General features: G+C 35.7%; 2 protein-coding genes across 22 annotated transcripts in view; one reads left to right on the forward strand and one right to left on the reverse strand.

Annotated features, from left to right (window-relative positions):
* CASK (calcium/calmodulin dependent serine protein kinase) overlaps positions 1-19,998 on the reverse strand; it is a 242,662-nt gene that overhangs the window by 90,717 nt on the left and 131,947 nt on the right. For all 21 annotated transcript variants that reach the window (XR_011324962.1, XM_069784985.1, XM_069784982.1 and 18 more), the window contains exon 6: positions 7,881-7,983. Coding sequence is in view for 20 of the 21 variants with exons in the window: in XM_069784985.1 (XP_069641086.1) it covers positions 7,881-7,983 (103 nt within the window). In the remaining variant the exon portion in view is untranslated. The remainder of the gene's footprint in view (positions 1-7,880; positions 7,984-19,998) is intronic.
* Positions 9,624-13,441, forward strand: GPR34 (G protein-coupled receptor 34). The gene is made up of 2 exons (XM_009923208.2): positions 9,624-9,903; positions 11,690-13,441. The coding sequence occupies exons 1-2, from the start codon at positions 9,901-9,903 to the stop codon at positions 12,848-12,850; spliced, it is 1,164 nt and encodes a 387-aa protein (XP_009921510.1). The 5' UTR covers positions 9,624-9,900; the 3' UTR covers positions 12,851-13,441.

Raw genomic sequence — 19,998 nt, forward strand, 5'->3', positions numbered from 1 at the left:
TTCTCTATATTTTGCAAAGCAGGGTCTTGATGGTGGACAACAATTGCAGATTTCCTTTCCCCCTCCACTTCCTGACCACAGGGTAAGACAATACAAAAATACTTACAAAACCACTGAATATCAACAAGTAGCAAACATAACTTGCAACAGTATGCTTATCAAAATTACAGACAAAACATAATATGCAAGCATCTCTTGTGCAGTAGCCATCCACTGCCAGCACTCTGTTCATTATCAATGACCTTCATCATATTATAGTTATTTTTCATTGACACTTTTTTTCCTAACAGAAAAGCTTCTTGAGGTTCATTTCCTACTTTCTATGTGACATTAGACAAATTATAGCCTCTTGATACTTCAAGGTTCCTATTCTGCTTTATCTGGTGACCTCACATCTGAATGTGAGGCTGCATGTTTACTTAGTATTCAAGTGCCCTTAGAGACAAACTGACATAGAAGTTATGGTTAAAAAAACCTGTCCCTGTCTGATCACCCCAAATTTTCTTTCTCCTCCCTTGGAAGTTAAAGAACTTAGATCACAGGCAGAAGAACTGTGTCTTCGTTGCCCTGGTTCAAAACCAGCATACCATAAAAATCCACTTTAATGAACTGCTTGATGTTGAGCGGAAGGAATATAGACTAGTTCAGTAATAGGTAACATTAAGACCCCAACAGACTGCTGCTATAAACTAGTTGAAAAATGGATGCTACTTAATAGCATGCTGAAAAATCAGTACTACTAAACCTTAATACTCACTTTTAAATTTAAAATGAGAACTCCATAAATACAAATCAAATGAGAAAGAAGGCTAGGCTAACTTAATAAAATCCTGCCATTTACCACTCCTAGATTATAATTAGTGAAATAATTACAGAATGATTTGGTTTCATAACCTTTTTAGTGTAGATTACAAGATCCTGATACTTTAGACAGGGGGGGCGGTGGTGATGGTGGAAATCACAATTTCATATACATGAAAAAGAAAACCCAGAACAAACAGAAGTAATTAATTAATTGGTTGAAACCGAACTGTCCAGTTAAACAGGATTAAAAAAAATGCATATATATGGGTATGTATGTATTAGAAACTTAAAAAGGCTAAAGTAATTTCTGGGGCAGCTGTCATCCTCGTGACAACTAACCACTTCACTGGGTTCATCTAAGGAGCAAATGATGATTTTGAGGTTATTCTAAAAACTGACCTGAGCAAGAACTGCTGAGCTGAGCATTCCTGCATTTCTGAGCTGCACTTAGCTCAGCAAAATGAACGGAGTGCACACATGAACTTACACATATAGGGATTTTGCCTATGTTGCAACTACAGGAACTGTAAGGTGAATATCAGTAACAGGATAAACAATATCTATAGACAGCAAAGTTTTCTAAAATCATGGATACTCACTGCTCTTTAGACCAAGTATAATTTTTGCTGAAAATTATCTAGTAGAAAATTTGCCTTCTAAACATGTTCAGTGTAAAATTTCAAAATTGTTGTCAACAGTTCAATTGTTTTAAAATATTTTAGAAGCTTTTGAATTTTCTTTGGTGTTTTGGGAGAAGCTTTGCATCTTTTTGGAGGCAGTGTGAGAAAGAACAGTAAGCACAGGCATTTTTCTTTCTATAATAGATAACTTCTGCCTTCCACAGGTCTTTTATTCTCCAGGATATAAGAACACTCATGGACATATTCAAATGACTGCCCATGAAAAAAATAACAGTATTTCAAGAAATATTGCATGCATGCATACACACATGATTTTTAGTTGTATCTGTATGTGAGAAGACATTGTATTGAAGGCTGGAATAAATTTTCTGTCTATGTGCTTCTAGGTTCTTCTTCTCTGTTCTAGAGTAGCATTAACTGAAAATCATTACTATATGAAGACTCAGCAGTGGTATGTATTCAATGTGAGACTTGCCTCCATCCAATTCATTGTAAACAAATGCCTAAAAAGTGTTTGCTAACTTAGGAAGCACTCAATGCCTGAAGAGGTACAGATATTCAACATCTTATTTCTAGAGTAAGCTTTCTTATCAGCCAGTTTTGAGGCATGTTGGTAGTCTGGATATTTATAAAATTGCTAATTTTTCTGATTTTTCCTGTGGATAAACAGAGAGCTTCAGTCTTCAGGTGTTGTCAATCTGATATCATTTACAAGCACTAAAGATAAATTTTGACTTACCTTTGATAATTTAGTTTCTATGACTCTTTCCATATTATTCCAGACAATAGGGCTATGCTTTCCACAAGAAGAAGAGTATATACAGAGACCCAATCAGATTTTGTCATCCCTAAGGCAGGGGATTGATGACCAAGATATCAGAAGGAGAGTCTTTCAACAGCAGTAGTATCTGAACGATGTATAAGGAAACAACTGGAACAAATAATTTTTAGGAAAAAAATGTGAGGTACTAATAAACATCACCATCTGACCTCTCACAATAGTGTAATAAGAAATATGTTCATAAATTAAGGAGTTTCTAAAAGAGTGGGATGTCCAGAATAATGTGGAAGGAATCGAAGAATCACACACAACGGATCAGATAGGTCACTACTTTACTACTTTTAATTCCTTTCCACATTACTCCAGACAATAGAGATGTTTAAAGCAGGTGTACAGAGAAGATGAATAGATTTAAAAGAAAAAAAAAAAAAGAAAAAAAAAGGCAATTCAGCTTCAGCACAGAAGATTGTCTGAAGAAAATGTATTTTAAAAGATGCATTGGCAGACAACTGGACAACTGGATATTAGTGTCCAGAAAATGAACAAAGCAAAGATCACATGTTAACCAGACAAATTATAGTAATTGATTCAATGGCCTTTTCAGCCATAAAACTATGATGGAGGAAGTAAACCTAAATTGACTTTTAAACACATTAGCCTCCTGCAAGCACTCTCAAATCGACCCAGATGTGAAATGGAATTTCTGAGAGACAGTAAACCACAGTTGTATCTTTTAAACAAAACAAAGTCTATCAGAGGCAAAGCTTTGAAGAGGCTCACATTTTTTTATTTTTCGGGGGGGGGGGGAAGTGAAATAGCACTCTTGCTTTGCAGAGAAAAGAAACACTACCATTTAAGTGAAAGAAGAGCACTAGTGTAGGATCTCAGCCTAGAAATGTTCTCCTTGGAAAACAAAAGAAAGATTCGCTATATCATTGAGACACTGATGATGAAAAGGAAAAAAGTCTACGCAGTGTAAAAAAACAACATTTCAAAAGTATGATTTTTAAACTGGGGTTTATAAAACCATCAAGAAGATCCAGTTTGGTGAAACACTGGAACAGGTTGCCCAGAGAGGTGGTCGATGCCCCATCCCTGGAAACATTCAAGGTCAGGTTGGACGGGGCTCTGAGCAACCTGATCTAGTTGAAGATGTCCCTGCTCATTACAGGGGGGGTGGACTAAATGACCTTTAAAGGTCCCTTCTCACCCAAACCATTCTATGATTCTGTGATCATTTTTACATTGATGGGAACAAAACAAAAATAAGGAACTTAAAAGATCCGCCCCCACCCCAAATTCCATAGTCTTATTTGCAGGGAAATACATGGTAATGCCTTCCTTTGCTGTTTTTGTAGTAAGTCTAAAAGGCTAGCTGATGAAGAACCAAGAACGCTTGATATTTATGTGCTGTGCTTCTATTAAGAACATGTAAGATGTTTTCCAGTAAGATGATGACAGTTGTGTTAGGATACCTGAAGATACTACAGGATTCTGAAGCAACTTAGGGGAGCTAATTAATAATAAAATCAATACGGAACTGGATTAGCGTCATGGCACCTGTGACATTTTGCTGCTAAAGGTAAAAAGTGAAAAGCAGTTAACTATCCATAGATAAGACTTGACAGTTAGTATAGAACCTCATACCACTTAGGTCTATATAGTTATCTTATTTTGCACTAGTTGAAACCAGGAGAAAATAAGTAGATTAAGTGAAGGAAATAGCACTTGTGGACTCAATGGCTTTTGTTCCTTCAGACTTTTATATGATATAATAGCTAAAAATCCCAAGATTTAGCATCCAAGATATTTGATATCTGATAAATCTGATGTCACATTTATTTACAAAAATATTGTGACAATTCATACCACATTCTGAAAGAAAAATTGTCCAAGGAAGAAGACAGAAATCATAATGTGAGATTGCTTTATTAAATCACTGACTTCTCAGGGGTTCCACTACTCCAGCTGCATCATAACCATGCAAACATAACTGTTTCCTGTCTACATCCTGTTCCATAAAAGAATTCACTTATAAATTATGATGATCTGTAACTACTGTGTATACTGCCAGAATTCCATCTTGAAGTACCTACTTCAATGTTTCAAATGAATACACTTAGCAAAATTTTCCACTTCTGATCATAAGAACTGCAAGAAGACACCTTCAGAGATTGGTAGCTCATGAAAACAATTTCTTATAACTCAGAAGATGACACATGCTTATTATTCATTGTGTTGCAGCTTATGGCAAACACGGTGGAACAAGAAGTATTTCCTTACATTTTCCTTTCTGGTCTTATGAAAAATGAGTTATGGCTATGTCCTTTTTTGGTACTTAATAATAATTAAACTCTCTTAAAAATAAACTCAGCTGGGTTGTTAGCTGATAAAATAGCCATGTTCCTAAAATCTATTCCATAGACATTTTCACTAATGACATCTAATATGATGTCATAGCTTGCTATCATGAGCTCCCTTACACTTCTGTTAAATAACGCTCTATCTGCTCGAAAGAATACTGTAGTTATAATCCTTCTAAACAACACAAGTCTGTCTTTGGACTTATATCAAAAGATTGGGACTGGTCTACTTTCAATACCTGGGACTTAGTTTAACTATTACAAACCCCCCTTTCCCCAAAAAAACAATTTACGCACACTGGAAAAAAGATGTCTTTTGTTAAGTTAAAAAAAAAATCCACAGTCCCAAACAAAGCAAAAGCTGTACCCCAGAAGGCAGGCTTTGAAGACATTGAGGGAGAAAATTCCCTTCGTGTTCTCCTGGGGGTACACACAATCTGGGCTTGCCAGGCACAGGTGTGTCAATGTAAAAAGGTAAGCAAAATGGCACAAACACAAATGCATGAAAGCAAGAAAAAGATTTTAGAACATGGGTAGCCTCTGAATGTTTTAGATATAGTAACTCCTATTTTAGGAGGAAAAATACTACCACAAAATAAAGTGATCATCATAGATATTGAAGAGCTTTTGTATAATGGCTGGATTTTTATGCAAGATTAAGGGAAGGGTCCTATCAGTTGAACTTCACTACAGTTGCATTACTTTCAGTGTTGACAAGCTTTTTCTAAAGGAAAGCTGTCCTTTTCTGGTTTAAAAGATAAACTACTCCAAGCAACATAAAATAAAGAAAGATAAAAGATTTCTTTTCTTGAACACCAGGGTCATCTACGTAAGGATATACACTAGTAATGAGTATACGCTGTTAGGGTATCGTAGTAATACCCATTACCTAGATACAGACAGATTAATAAGTACTGCACTTTCTATAAGTATAAGGCAGCGTGTTTTCAGTATTGTAAACATTTTAAGGTGTACTGAGCACTGAAATGGCTTAGCACAGGGGTTTTAGGTCAGTAAGAGAACCTTAATGCCATAATAGCTTTTATTTAATAGAGAATTTCTTTTTTTATGTGTTAACCACCAAAATACAGGAATTGCCATGCTGAAAGGGAAATGATTGACTATGTTAAACTGAATCAATTTTTTTCACTAAAAATCAGAAAAAGAACGTGAAAGTGAACAGGTCAGCTATTATACTGCTCAAACTTCTCTATAAGGAGAGTTTCTATTTCATTTAGGAGACAATTAAGAAATAAGTAGTGCCTGTAATTTATTATTACTACAAAACAAAATTATCCATAGGACATATGGATAACTAACTTAAACAAACATGTAGATAAACAATTTTTTACAAGATATTTATAGCCCAATTCAAACAGACAGTGTTGTTACTTTCATATAACACATATGGGGTGATATTGTAAAGTTGAAGAAATACAATCTTGCAAGTGCTGTGTAGGGGACTGTCTAGTAATATGCCTTCAGGTAGGAGTCTGGAAGGGAAAAGAATTGCCAGATAACAGATGTAGTTTGTGGTATAAAGACTGGAATGGAAGATGAGAAGAAAGAGATAAGGAATGAGTTAAGGAGAAAGTTTGAAACAAGTAGTAGAACTGAGACCTTCCATGGTATATAAATGAAGTGGAATTACTCTGGATATCCCTGAAAGCAAGAGGAATTTGAAGCTGAAAGTAACAAGTGCTAACGAAAAGGGTACAAATTGGAAATGACGGTTGAGAAAGAGGAAAAAAAAATGAAGGCAGAGTGGAAAGAAGGAAGGAAGGAAGGAAGGATTTGAGATGGATGAGGTAAAAGATAACAGATACAGAGAAATATTACACTGATGAGGCTTAAGAAAGAAGCTTCTATAAGTACTGCAAACAGAACCAGAAAGGAATGAAAACATTTTTACATAGAAAAGGAAAGACCAGACAAGCATTGATAACTGCATGGAAGTTGAGCACATGAACGATGAGTGTGATCACAGAACAGTGAATGGTAAAAGGAAGGGAAGGACATGACAAATTTGGGGAAAACCGCAGGATTTTCTTTCCAAGTTGAACTTGAGGTTTCTTGCGAGACAGCTAGTAGTCTGAAAGAAAGTACACTGTATCTGACTACCTCCAGAAGAGTAGCTGAAACAGAAGAAATGGATAAAGTTGCTCAGTGAGAATATAAAGAAGAAAAATGAGAGAATCATAAACAAAAGTGTAGAAACTATCACTAAAAAAAGCAGTGGCTGAGGTACAGAAAATTTGAGAAACACAAGAAAAGTAAAGAAAGAAGTGATCTTTCTATTAAGGAAACAACAGTAGCTTAACTGAATGAGTATTTTCTTTGAAAAGATGTATCTAGCTCTCTACGTAATAAGATACTTAGATATTTCCAGGGTATTAGTGATATCTGGAAGGGAATGGAAGCTGTTGGTATGTTTATATTGGATTTGCTTTTTATTTTAAAGAGCATATGAAAGCCAAATTGACGCAGACCTTTAAGTAATTAGATAAGGAAATCTGAGTTTTTGAAGAAGCATGGTACTGAGAGGAAGTTACTAGTTTTGAACAAAAAGATATTAAAACTAACAAAATCTTTTGTTGTGGTCTACTCTGGCAATGAAAGCATCAGAAAATTGATTGGGTCTTCACCTGTGCAGGCTGATTAAAGCATAACCCTATTGTCTGGAACAATATGGAAGGCAGCTAGAAGAAATAAAATCCACAGAAAACAAAACACACTTAGTCAAAAAATATACATACGTATCAAGGTATTGATGTCTTATGCAATAATTACAATGAAATATTAAAACACAGAAAAGAGTCACATGTGAAAACTAGTAAGATTTTGCTATTAAACAGCATAGCATTCTGACAGAAATAGCCTAGGAAACATAGGGGAGCATTGACGATGCTGTAGTAAGTCCTTACTCAATTGCTTTGACATACATTTCAATCCTGATAGCATTTTTATTTCATTTGCTTTGTCAAGCATGGAAGAATTATACCAGAGATTGTATTAAAGTGGAAAATTCTTTGCTTTTTTTCAATGTTATTTTGATCAAACCAGTGTAAGCTCCTGTTGAGTAACATTTAGATGGATTTAATACTCAGTATATGTACGCACAACAATTCTACTAGAAATTTAGCTTAACTGTGTGCATTTATAATGTTAACAAAGTCTTTAGTGAAAGATTATTTTTGAGCTCTTGTTTTGCAGGCCAGGCTGTGTCGGAAGAACAGAACTCTGCAGTACAACATGCATAATATTATATAACTTCAAAGGAAAATTTCTTACCTCCAGCAACTAGCCCAGACTCTCCTAACTGAATTGCTACCCCAAAGCCACCAAGCTTTACTGGGGCTGAATTCTCTTTTGAGGCAAGCAGTACACAGTGTGGCTGAAAAGACAAAACCCCAGACAAATTATTATATTATTTGAGAAATACAGTTTGCATTTTAGAACTTATTTTCATAAATTTGCAAAGAGAAGCTAGATTTTTTTTTTTTTTAAAGAATTTCTTAATTTCAGATATATTTGTTTCTGGCATGGACTCCTCTTTCTTCATTGGCTTCCCTTTCAATTGTCCTAGGCACAGCAAAATCCTTCCAGGACTTATCAGAACTTGCAAGGAATACAAAGTGAAATAATAATAAAATGGAGGAAAAAAAATTAACACCTATAATTTCTTACCTGGTATTATTTTTTCTTTTTACCTTTCACCCTTAAGCCTTACACTATTTCAATTCTGCAGCAGAAATATCCTGCCTATGATACATTTTGTGGGATCCTATCCTTCACACAGAGAACATAAAACACTATTTTGAGCCTTAATCACAGAATTCACTGATCACTTTCCAACTGCAGGAAAGAAAAGGAACATCCCTGTGATGTTTCTAATAAATATTACAGTAAGGGGAGAAATTGTTTAGGTTTCTAAACTGAATTCCAGGCACAGTCATCCATACCTTTGATTTTCCACAGCGTTTCCACTAATAAGAGTGAGGTGTAAAGTATAAAAATGGAATAATATTATACAACAATTTGGGTGGAGAGTGACTGGTGTAGGAGGAAGCAACATACAGACAAAATCTATTGGAACACAATTTAGTATTTAATACACATAGCCAAACTACCGCATTTAACATAGAACAACTTCCTGCATTTACTCAAAGCCTCCCTTTGCAGTCAACCATGTTATTTAACAGGAAGAATGTCACATTTCTATACTGCTTCTTGAGAATACATTACCACTTAAATTACAAAACTAGGAACTCAAAATAGTGCAAAGGGGCTACAACAAGCTCAGTCTGACTACCTGTAAAGTCATCATCTGTAACCACCTACGTTTTCTTTTAAAAAGTTTCGATTGTATGAGAACAAGCACCTTCAAGTAAGAATGCATAGCCTGTTTACAATTCTAACTGAAATCTGCAGAATCCCATAAAAGCCTAATTCCTAAACAGATGATATATTAAGTAAGTTAACATGGGAAGTCTCATTTCAAATGCTAAGGAGAATACTAAGCCAAGACAATGTTCTTGAGATGATCATGAAATTTAGGCTACCTTATACCAGGACTTCTAGAATCCATTTTTAAATTTGCAGTTTATAAATGTAATTTTCAATCCCTTACATGCTATTTAAAATAGTACGACCAGGTGGTATTATCTCTGCATATTTTATTTCACTTCTGCCTTATTGAAATCCTTAAGCTGCACACTTTGGGCACTTTCACATTCCCTCATTGCTATCATTCTGAGTGAAAAAGATCAACCTCGAATTTCTAACCCCAGGCAAGGAGGAAGGTAGATGGGAGAACTACACCAACATAAGCAAAATGTACCATTTCACTGTGGTGTTGATTTATATTTACCTTACATTTGAAAAAGTGATACTATTTCCATGACATTATTAAAAAGAAGACAGGCTGTACCCAACAAAATTGTCATCCAAAAAGGAAGCCACTGACACTGCCCACCAGAAATAAAGTTTCTGAGAAAAAAAATCCAAATCTCCCATTCAGAGAGAAACTCAGAGAAAATTTTATTGTAGAACCTCTCCCAGCAAAGCCCAAATTAACAGCAAAATTGATCTTTTCAATAAATTGAGTTTTGTTAGTTTAAAATATCTTTTAAAAAAAACAGTTGCAACACTAGTTAAACTTCCCCTTGTTGCTAATTGTACTGTGTCAGCTGATTCTCATCACTTTCATAGAGAAGCTGGTGCTTTAGCTTTCTAATAAGAGGACTTGCATGTTACTCCTCCCTGTCTTCGCTAGCGGTTTTGACAATCAGGAGAAGTTCTTAATATATAAATGGTAAGTGGCTTCTTTTATACTTAAGCTATAGTAAAACAAATGTCTATGAAAATTTCTCTTAGCTGCAGAGGTACTACTGACCTTCAAACCCTTTCTTAAATATACTTATGTATAAGCATGCCTGCTTGCTTACAGACAACAAAACTTAGGATAACGAAAAGTTATGTTTCTAATGTATCTGCAGTGTAATTGATTTTTCTCTCTCATTGACCTAAAACTTGTCACTACTTAGGCAAGTCATGATGTCAAGCATTTTTATAGAAAAGCAACATAAACAAGAAATTCTAGTAGTAGATAGGTTTCAAGATGTATTTGAAAGCATCATGGTTTTTAATCAAACTTTTAAAATTACTTCTTGTCCTGACAATATGAATGGCAAATATGAAAGCAGAAATATTTTTGAAACTGCTAACATATTGAACAAACTTAATGCAATTGTAAGCTCAGCCAACATAGGACATTAAAATATTTTAGACAGTCCTCTCATAATTAAGATTTGGTATGTACATTAGGTCTTACTAAGAATTTTACCTAAAGTGCTGCCATTTTCACTGCTGTAGCTATATCACACATTTAAATGTAAATTTGCATTTTTAAGACCTAGCATGCAAATGAAAAACTATTTTAAAGTTATGTAAATGGCAGTGTTTTGTTGTTGTTTTTTTTTCTTGTTACTGTTGTTGGACAACTAAGTTCAGAGTACCAAAAAACAATTCTGAAGTTCTTATGAGATATGGGGAAAAAACCTTGCCCTGTTAAAATTGAGGACAAAAATTAGTAATAATATCATTACTAATCAGTCTTAACCATCTCTCTAAACAGCTTATTGTGATTCTGCTCTCCTAACCACACACTGTTTTGGTCCTCCCTCTTTGGTCAAAGCTCTCTTTTATCTTCCTGATCGTAGCTTCCTGGTCAAAAATAAGCTTAGTGAAATTAAAGTTTTGAAATGAAAATAATGAAAACAATGAAGATGTGAAAACAATCTATTACTGCAGTAATGTGGTTTCCAGCTGATATTATTTTATTTGCATAATATTGGTTTGTGAACAGTCAAGAAAAGGAAAAAATGCTTAAATTTGCATGAAGATATAAAGATTATAAACAAGCTACTGTAATAGTACTGACTCACAGTGTTACTTATAACAGATTACATAGCCAAATAAATATTAATTGACAATTGCTTTTCTAATTGAAAACTAGTGACTTGCATGCGAGAGATCCTGGGGACTTACTTAAAATTAATACTGATGAGTTTAGAATTGTTCTCATATATTTCTATGTACTTTTTATCAACACTGAGAATACTTCACTTAGCTATGCTTACCTGTTCTTGCATCTTAATTAAAAAGTTTCCTGTGTTAGAAAGACTAATCCTAACATCTGAACTTAAAAAAATCATTTGTACTTATAGATAAAACAAAAAATTTAAATTTCTAAAGTTTGCAGCAAAACATAATGGTTGATTTTTAAAACAACACAAGACAGTAATAAAGATGTAATTACAAAAATAGTTATCTGTGTGAGTACTCTGTACCATCTGTTCTTGCCTACTTCACATGAAGAAAAACAGGGAACTGATTATTCTAGACTTACATTGTATCATGATATCCAGCTGAAAGTCCTGCTTCTACTCAGCTACAGTGATACTTTGGTGCATTTACTTTTTTTAGTTATTGTCTTTTATGTTTATATCACATAAGACTGTATGCAATAAAGCAAGCAAACATGTGAAAAAGATCCAATGGCAATTTAATTCTTAAAATTTCTCTTTGCATCCCTACAGAACAAAAAATCCTCACAAATGATGGCCGCAGCTTCAGCTGATTTACTGACCATTATTCCATACAAGGAAGACTTCTGGAGTAACCAAACTAACCTAGCCATAAATGCCTCGGAAATTCAAAATAATGCCAGTTGTCCCTTAGATGAGAACTCACTGTCACTTGCTTTGATAGTTTTTTACTCCATTATTTTTGTTGTTGGATTGGTTGGAAATATTATAGCCCTGTTTGCTTTCCTGTGCATTCATCAGAAAAGGAATTCTATCCAAGTTTACCTGCTAAATGTAGCAGTTGCAGACCTTCTGCTGATCTTCTGTCTTCCCTTCCGAATACTCTATCATGTTACCAAAAACACCTGGATGTTTGGACTGATTTTATGCAAGATTGTAGGAACTCTATTTTATATGAACATGTATATTAGCATAGTACTGTTGGGACTGATTAGCCTAGATCGTTATGTAAAAATAAATAAGTCTGTGAAGCATCCTAAAATGTTAACTACTACACGAAGTATACATATTTGTTGCGTGGTGTGGGCACTTGCACTAACAGGATTTATAACAGTAGTTGCACCATCTTTCTTTAAGAGTGAGGACAGCAATTCTACTATGTGCTTTCATTACCGAAATAAACAGAATGCAAAGACAGAAGCAATTTTAAATTATATTATTGTAATCATTTTCTGGATAGTTTTTTTCCTTTTGATACTTTCGTATGTTAAAATTGCCAAGAACCTTCTAAAGATTTCAAGGAAAAGAGCAAATTTTCCCAACGCAGGAAAATACACCCAGACAGCAAGGAATTCCTTCATTGTACTCATTATTTTCACCATCTGTTTTGTTCCTTACCATGTGTTCCGGTTTGTCTACATTACATCACAGTTACAAAATCCATCTTGTTATTGGAAGGAAGTAATTCACAAATGCAATGAGGTGATGCTTATATTTTCATCTTTTAACAGCTGCTTAGACCCAGTTATGTATTTCCTAATGTCCAGAAGTGTCCGTAAGACTGTATTCCAACTTATTTGCAGAAGAATTCATGGAGATTCAGGCCTAACTCTGGAAAGCACTTCAGAAATAAAACTTGGACAATATGCACAAGAGCGATTATCTACTACCACTCCCCACACAAGTTCTTTGAAGAAGAAGTCTCTGATTTGATTGTTTAAATGAATGGGTACTAGCTTCTCTTTGTCACTCCAGGACATCAATTTAAGATTACCAAACGCTATACTGTACAGCTACTAATCCTGCCTCTGTCTTCCTGTTAAAAATGAGAAGTCTTACTTCTGTTTGTGAAAATGAGAAGTTACTCTTCAGAAGTATTTTACTCTTGTTTATCCAAGAAAACAAAATAGGAAGTTCTCAGACATCTTCTGCTGGACTGAATTAGAACACTAACTCTTTAAGGAGATTTCCACCAAGTGGTTTCAACCTGTATAAGGAATCTTGTATATAGACATTAATATTACCAACTTGTGTATGTAAATAATAGAAGAATTTTGCAAAAAGTAAATTGTGTCCATTTGAAAAAGCTCTATAAACCATTACAGATTTTACGTACTTCTCTGTTTTAACAGGTTTCAAAGAGATCAGCATTTTAATTACATTTATATAAATATTTTTTCCAAGAAAATATTTGAGAATTTAGCAACATATGTGGCTTAAAAATGAGGTGAATAACACAACTGCCATTAATTCAGTTACAATTACAGAAGATACACTTAGTTTTATTAAACAGCAAAATTAAAATATTCAAGCCTCCTAAGCTCCTTATTATATTTTCAACATTTTAATGAATGTCAGGGTCGAACACCTGAGGAAAACTAAGCAATGCTTTTAGAAAATTAGAAATTAATGAAGGAGAGATGACATATGGGTATTTTCAGTTACCTAAGATTTCCTTCAAGCTCTGACAAATTTGGTGACTGCAGCTACACAAAGTAGTTCAAGAAGGAAAATAAAAACTCACAGAACTGAGCATAAAGAACAGAATAGAAAAATTAGCTCTCGTGAACACTTGACACACAAGCTCTGATCTTTGCTTGGGCTCATCATTGTGCTATTGTATAATTTCTATGATACAGAATCTATATAGACTACATTAAATAAATAACTCTTCAGTTCAGAAATGAAAATCTGAAAGGGAGCACAACAAGTCTATAACAGCAGCTATGGCACAGAAGAGGGGAACAGGTATGACAATATGATCTTTGCCAGAGTGTGGCATTAAGGGAGTAGCAGTTAGAAGAAAAAAATAACCCCCAAAAGCAACCAGACAAGTGAAAATACTTATTGATTTCCACTACTATGTAAATCAGTGCTTTAAGATGTTAAAGGCCAGATGTATCAGCTGGCTGACAAAGGGATCTGAAACTAGACAGCACTGTCATGTAGGAAAAAACTACTACTTACCAAAACCAAAAGCAGGTATCTTTACTATTTTTTAAAAATATTTAATCTTTACATTTTTTCTGCAATCAATTTCCCCAAATTTCAGGGTAAAATTCCAGGCTCTGTAAAACAATATTACTGATGAGCAAACAGTCCTGGAGCATTCTGGGAGGTGTGCTGAAAGTTACACTGTGACATGTCAAATGACCATACAATTAGTCACTTAGTTAGTGTCTCTTACTTCTTATCTTAGCAGTGCTTCTTAAGTACTATTAGGGCCAGCTATAGCAATTAGTTGAGTCTTCAGCTGAATTTCAACATGAAAATTATTCTATCTATTCTTCTTTCTGTAAGTAGAGGCTAACTCAACGCACATCTCCACATAACCTGCATGAGTCTTGTTTTCCTTCTTTAGTCAAATCTACAGCACATCCTCAAATTTCAGTTGGTGTACCAAAATGTCACCTCTTTTTTACCATGTAAAAAGGAGCACATATTCTTCATTAGAATAAATACTTGTTACAAAATGCATAAAAAGCATACATGCTGGCTAGTCACTTCTATACCTTTTAGACTTGACAAATACATTAATAGCTATATTGTTATACATATATTCCTTAAAATGAATGGAAAAAAATAAGACAAGAAACAAAACTGTTTGCTAGACACAAGTTTATAGCTTGAATCATAAACATGTCAAAGTGTACCTGGTTTGAGTAAACAGCTGTACTAGTTTTGACTGGGATGAAGTTAATTTTCTTCACAGTAGCTTGCATGGGGCTACGTTTTGGGTTTGTGCTGAAAACGGTGTTGATAATGCTGAGAAGTTTTCGTTATTGCTAAGCAGTGCTTACACAACATCAAGGCCTTTTCTGCTTCTCACCCCACCAGCGAGCAGGCTGGGGGGGGCACAAGAAGTTGGGAGGGGACACAGCTGGGACAGCTGACCCCGACTGACCCGAGGGATATCCCAGAAGATATGACCTCATGCTCAGCAATGAAAGCCGAGGAGGAAGTTTGCCAGGTCTGCCATCTCTCAGGAACTCGCTGGGCATCGGTCAGCTGGGGGTGAGCAACTGCGTTTTTTTGCATCACTTGTTTTTCTTGGTTTTGTCACCTCCCCCCCGCTTAAGCTTATTAATCTCTATCGCAAACCATGAGTTTTCCCACTTTTACCCTACCCTTTCTGCCCCCCAGCCCACTGGAGGGGCAGTGAGCAAGCGGCTGTGTGAGTCTTATCTGCCTACTGGGATTAAACCACAACCCGTTTTGGCACCCAACGTGGGGCTCAAAGGGTTTGAGATAACGACAGATTTGACCAGAGCGTGTTAGAGGGAGCAGGAGGGGAGATCAGAAGCAGCAGCCTGTTCTGCAGCAAAGCAGCCGCAAGAACAGGAGGGGGAAGAGACTGAAATCATAAACAAGTTTTCTCACTTTTACCCTTCCGATTCTCTTCCCCGTTCCACTGAGGGGGAGCGAGTGAGCGAGCGGCTGTTTGGGGCTTACCTGCCCACCAGGGTTAAACCACAACATCAACTTTCATTTTCACACTGCAATTAACTGTAATTATGGTTTTAACCTGCAAATTGGTATTTTTTATGAGGGCAGACAAGTATCAATCGTTTTGAGAATGCAACATGGAAAAATTTAATTGAACAACTTCCCTCACAACATCAGTCAATGAAACTATAGAAGTGCAACTTACATCACTGATAAACAAGTGAGAGCCACATTATTCCTGGAACTGGAAAGTTCACATATGGATGCTTTAGTTTACTGCTCTCTCTGAAAGCACATACAGAATCAGGGTGGAGAGGAGGGAGTTGTGTTGCACAGAACAATAGAGTGTACAGAGAAAAAGAACCCATTGATAATGTTCCACCAGTCCAAAATATATTTTCAACGTATTCTCTGTAGCACTGGTAACCTTCTGACAGCCTTTTTTCCATCCCTTACACAATCCCAACTACTGTGGAATCCAAGGGAAAGGAGAAGGTGCTACAAAGCTGTCACCATTCACTGCTTGTAGAGTGAATTGGTAGGAAAAATCCTTGCACAGAAGTTGTTCACAGATATCAGGAGAGTGAGAATAACTGGGGGGAAGGGATGAAGCTGGAAAAAGCCTTAACATTCAAACTGCACAGTTAGAGTGGGAAGTGTAGAAATCTGAATGGCAAAGAAATGGCTAATTGTGTATCGTAGTACTGCAAAGTGAGAAACAAAATGAGGAGGAAAAAAAGCTGGGGTTTACTCATAAGCCTATGTTTTAACAAGCTGAATGAATTATTTAAAATATACCACAAGAATACATTCTGGTACATGCTACCTTCAAAAGTTATCTTGCTTTTGCCTGAAAATGGTGAGTCTTGCTTCCTTTAAGTTTGCATACAAAGAATGCTAGTACACCTTTGCACTTACTACAAAGCAAGGCCACCTTCTTCATAGAACTCTCAAACCACAGATACAAATGACTGTGCTTTGAAAAGAAAAATATACTTGCTACTCCTTCCACAAAAACTCTTACTAGGTAAAGATGTTAATGTAAGCACGGTCAACAACAAATTAAAAGTCTGAAGAAAAGACAGGGTTGTTTTTGTCAGGGGGTATAGAAATGTTCTTTATCAGCAAGGAATTAATTTTGCAGCCAGAACTCCCCAGCTTGCAGCCAACAGAATCTACCTTTTAAGTCTCAGTTTTGCTTTTACTGCCACATTTTAGGTTTTTATTTTTGCTTTATTACTTTTGCATTTTCACAGAAGCTCAAGAAGAACCTGGAAAAGCCAGAAAGCTGTTATACACAAACATATTTAATTTGAAAAAACACAAATTATAGTATGGTGCAGAAAGACAAAGAGAAACTTTCCTATTTGAGTATGATGGCCAACACAGTTTTCATGTTAAAAACTGATTTCTTAAGTTAAAAGTAAAAATCATCATGACCAATACACAGCCAATGTTTTTTTAGAAGCAAACACAGTTAAAGACACCTCTGAGAGCTGCAGAAAGAATGTCATTGGGGGAAAAAACTACCAAGTATTTAGCATTCAAGACCTGAAGTATAAAAATGTTGGAAGATTATTTTAGTTAGTATTGTCAACTTCAAGCTAAGTTTTCCTGCCTAAAAGACATTGTTTGGCTTGTGTTTTGTCTATGTAAAACAATTACCCAGAGCCCATGAAACACTTAACTTTGTATATTTTATGACAAACAAAGAATTGAAGCTACGAGTGCAATATATCCCCATTTCTATATCCCTAAGGATGCTACAGAGTTATGCTGCATACACTTGTAATTCATCAAACAATGTAAGAACTTTCATTTTGGGCCTATTTTGCTGAACCATAAGGGCAGTTCTAAAACTGGTGAAAATAAATCATTAGTGAACAGCAAAGACAGACCCAGCTCAAACCTGCCAAATGTTTTATCTTCACTGATTCAGCATAGTGCTTGACTCAATTAGAGTAGATTTAAACATGAGCTTAGAAGATTTTGCTTTGATAAGCTCTTCTTACAATATTAAATACATACACTGACTATAGCTAAAATCCTCATTATATCAAGTCAGGAGAAGAGCTGCACACATACCAGGTCACCCCTGCAGGGAAAGCTGATGAGCAGGCAGAGCACCATGGTTCCTCTCTGCAACAACTCTCCTGATATAGATGTCCAACTGAAAACAGTTATCGTGTAGTGCATCTGTCTTAAGAGTTTATGCAGTCAAAAAACCTTTCAATTTTAATGTTTAAGGAAAAAAAATCCCCAATGAAACTAAGCACCAAAAGTCAAAGCTCTAGGCAAACTACTGGGTGAATGATTTTTTTGGGAAAGAAAATATGGATTGCACTTGTGTAGTAGCCAGTGCATCTTAGAGACTTATCTTGGTATTAAATGCCATACAGTAGATCAAATTCCAAATACATGAAATTAAATCTCAGTTTAAAGGCTGCGGCATGTTTGGTGCATGCTGTACATCTATTCGGTACGATTCATCCTCAGCACCCATTGTAGCCATACCCAGGGTCGCACACTTTTCTGTGCCCTAGCCCCAGCAGTCGCCTTCCACCCTTCAAGATGCAGAGACTGAGTGCACCTCTTGGGCCCTCCGCGGCACAGAGAGAGCCAGGACTGCTACAGGAGCCAGAGGTCACTGAGCTGCCGCCTTCTTCCATCCTGCAAGGAGCAACTGCTGCAAACGCATTATATACTCTGTTGTACAGCAGGAACAGTCCAGTTCTCCATTTGGTTTGTGACAGGCACAAGGAGATAGGAGGTTGACCGGGCCGTCTTCTATCATCTCAAGCAGGTGGAGGGGAGAGGAAGTGGCCAGGCAGCCTGCAAGTGGATCACTCTGTCATATATGATTATATTACATAACACGCTAGGTATGGGTTCTACATGGCTAACTCAAATACCTTTCTCCACTGGGAATTTCCCTGGATTTGGGCCACAAAATAAGTTGTCTGCAGACAATGGCAGAATGCAACATATGCTGCCTTCTGGCATATAAAATCTAGTTACACGTATAAATTAGAAAGTGATCGTGGTTAAAGAGTACAGAAAATATAAATAATTGAGGTGAAGAATGCACATGAAGGTCATTATGAAGAACCTAAGAGCAAATTGCATGAAAGATGCACTTGTACCATTATCATCAAATATATACCATATCATCAAACATATTTTAGATAAAATGTGCCATTCGTAAGTTAGGTGAATGGAAATAGTCCACTAAAAGAATAATGTAGGTGCGTACTAGAGCTTAGAACCAACTGTAACTGTATTTCTGGGGTTGGTTTTTTTTTATACTTATCCCATTCCTTTGTTACTCATCAGTTCCAAAATGAAGTCTGATAGACTGTAATTCACTTTAATAATCTATTATCATACAATAATTCAGAAAAAAATGTAGCATTACGTCTTCCTACAGCAAGAGTTATGGTCATCAAATTATAAATAATACAGGCTACAGTTAATAACAAACTGAGTAATAATAATTAAAAAAACCCCCTACTAACTGGAATTGCTCACACCATTTTTAGCATGTCTCCTCTAGCAAATTTTCAGGATATGCATTCTTGTGTCTAAACCTGTATGGAACACCACAGTAACAAGAACTTCTAAGACTACTTAAGAGACTATTAAATATTTAATGAATACAACACTCCTTTGTTAGAACAAATTTTAATATAACTATACATTCACAAGTGGAAAAAATAAAAACAAGGTATAACTAAACCTAACAGGAACAAGAATTAAAGCACATGCAAACTAATTACAGTATTACAAACTAATTACTAACACTCCACAGCAAGTTTCCCCTGACTTAAACTTCATCTTAAATGAGATCAATTACGTAGTCTACATAAGAGGCCAGCATACGTATCCATCATTTTAGTAAAAAATATATAAAACTAATAACGAGACTGAACAATAAAATTGATAGTAGATCACTGAGGTGGATTCTCACAGTGTATATTTAAACATAAAACAAAACTAACAAAACAAGAACCTTACCAAAATTGCAGAAGTTTTTGTATGGTATCTCCTCTGTTCTCATAAAGGAACTTACTTATAGCTGTTAAAAAGCCGTATCTGACAACCACACATGTATCAGACAGAAGGAAATCCAAAGGTCTCAAGCTCTGCAGAGCTAAACAGAGTTTGACTGATCTGTGATCAAACCTTTCCTGTGGAGGACTGAAATTGTCCTGTGCACACTTCTGGATGATTTGTATAACATACAGTATTTCTTGGACACAGAGTCAGTTTTCCCCAACTGATGCCTAGAATGTATCAGCTGTAAACACAATCCATCACCTGAATAGACACATGAGGTGTTCATTTGGTCACTCGTATGAGGACAGACATGGATACAGTATTATTGCATGTGGGCTTCAGGAATAGACAGTCAGCTT

This window comes from Haliaeetus albicilla, chromosome 6, assembly GCF_947461875.1.
Source record: "Haliaeetus albicilla chromosome 6, bHalAlb1.1, whole genome shotgun sequence".
In the NCBI taxonomy this organism is placed as follows: Eukaryota; Metazoa; Chordata; class Aves; order Accipitriformes; family Accipitridae; genus Haliaeetus; species Haliaeetus albicilla.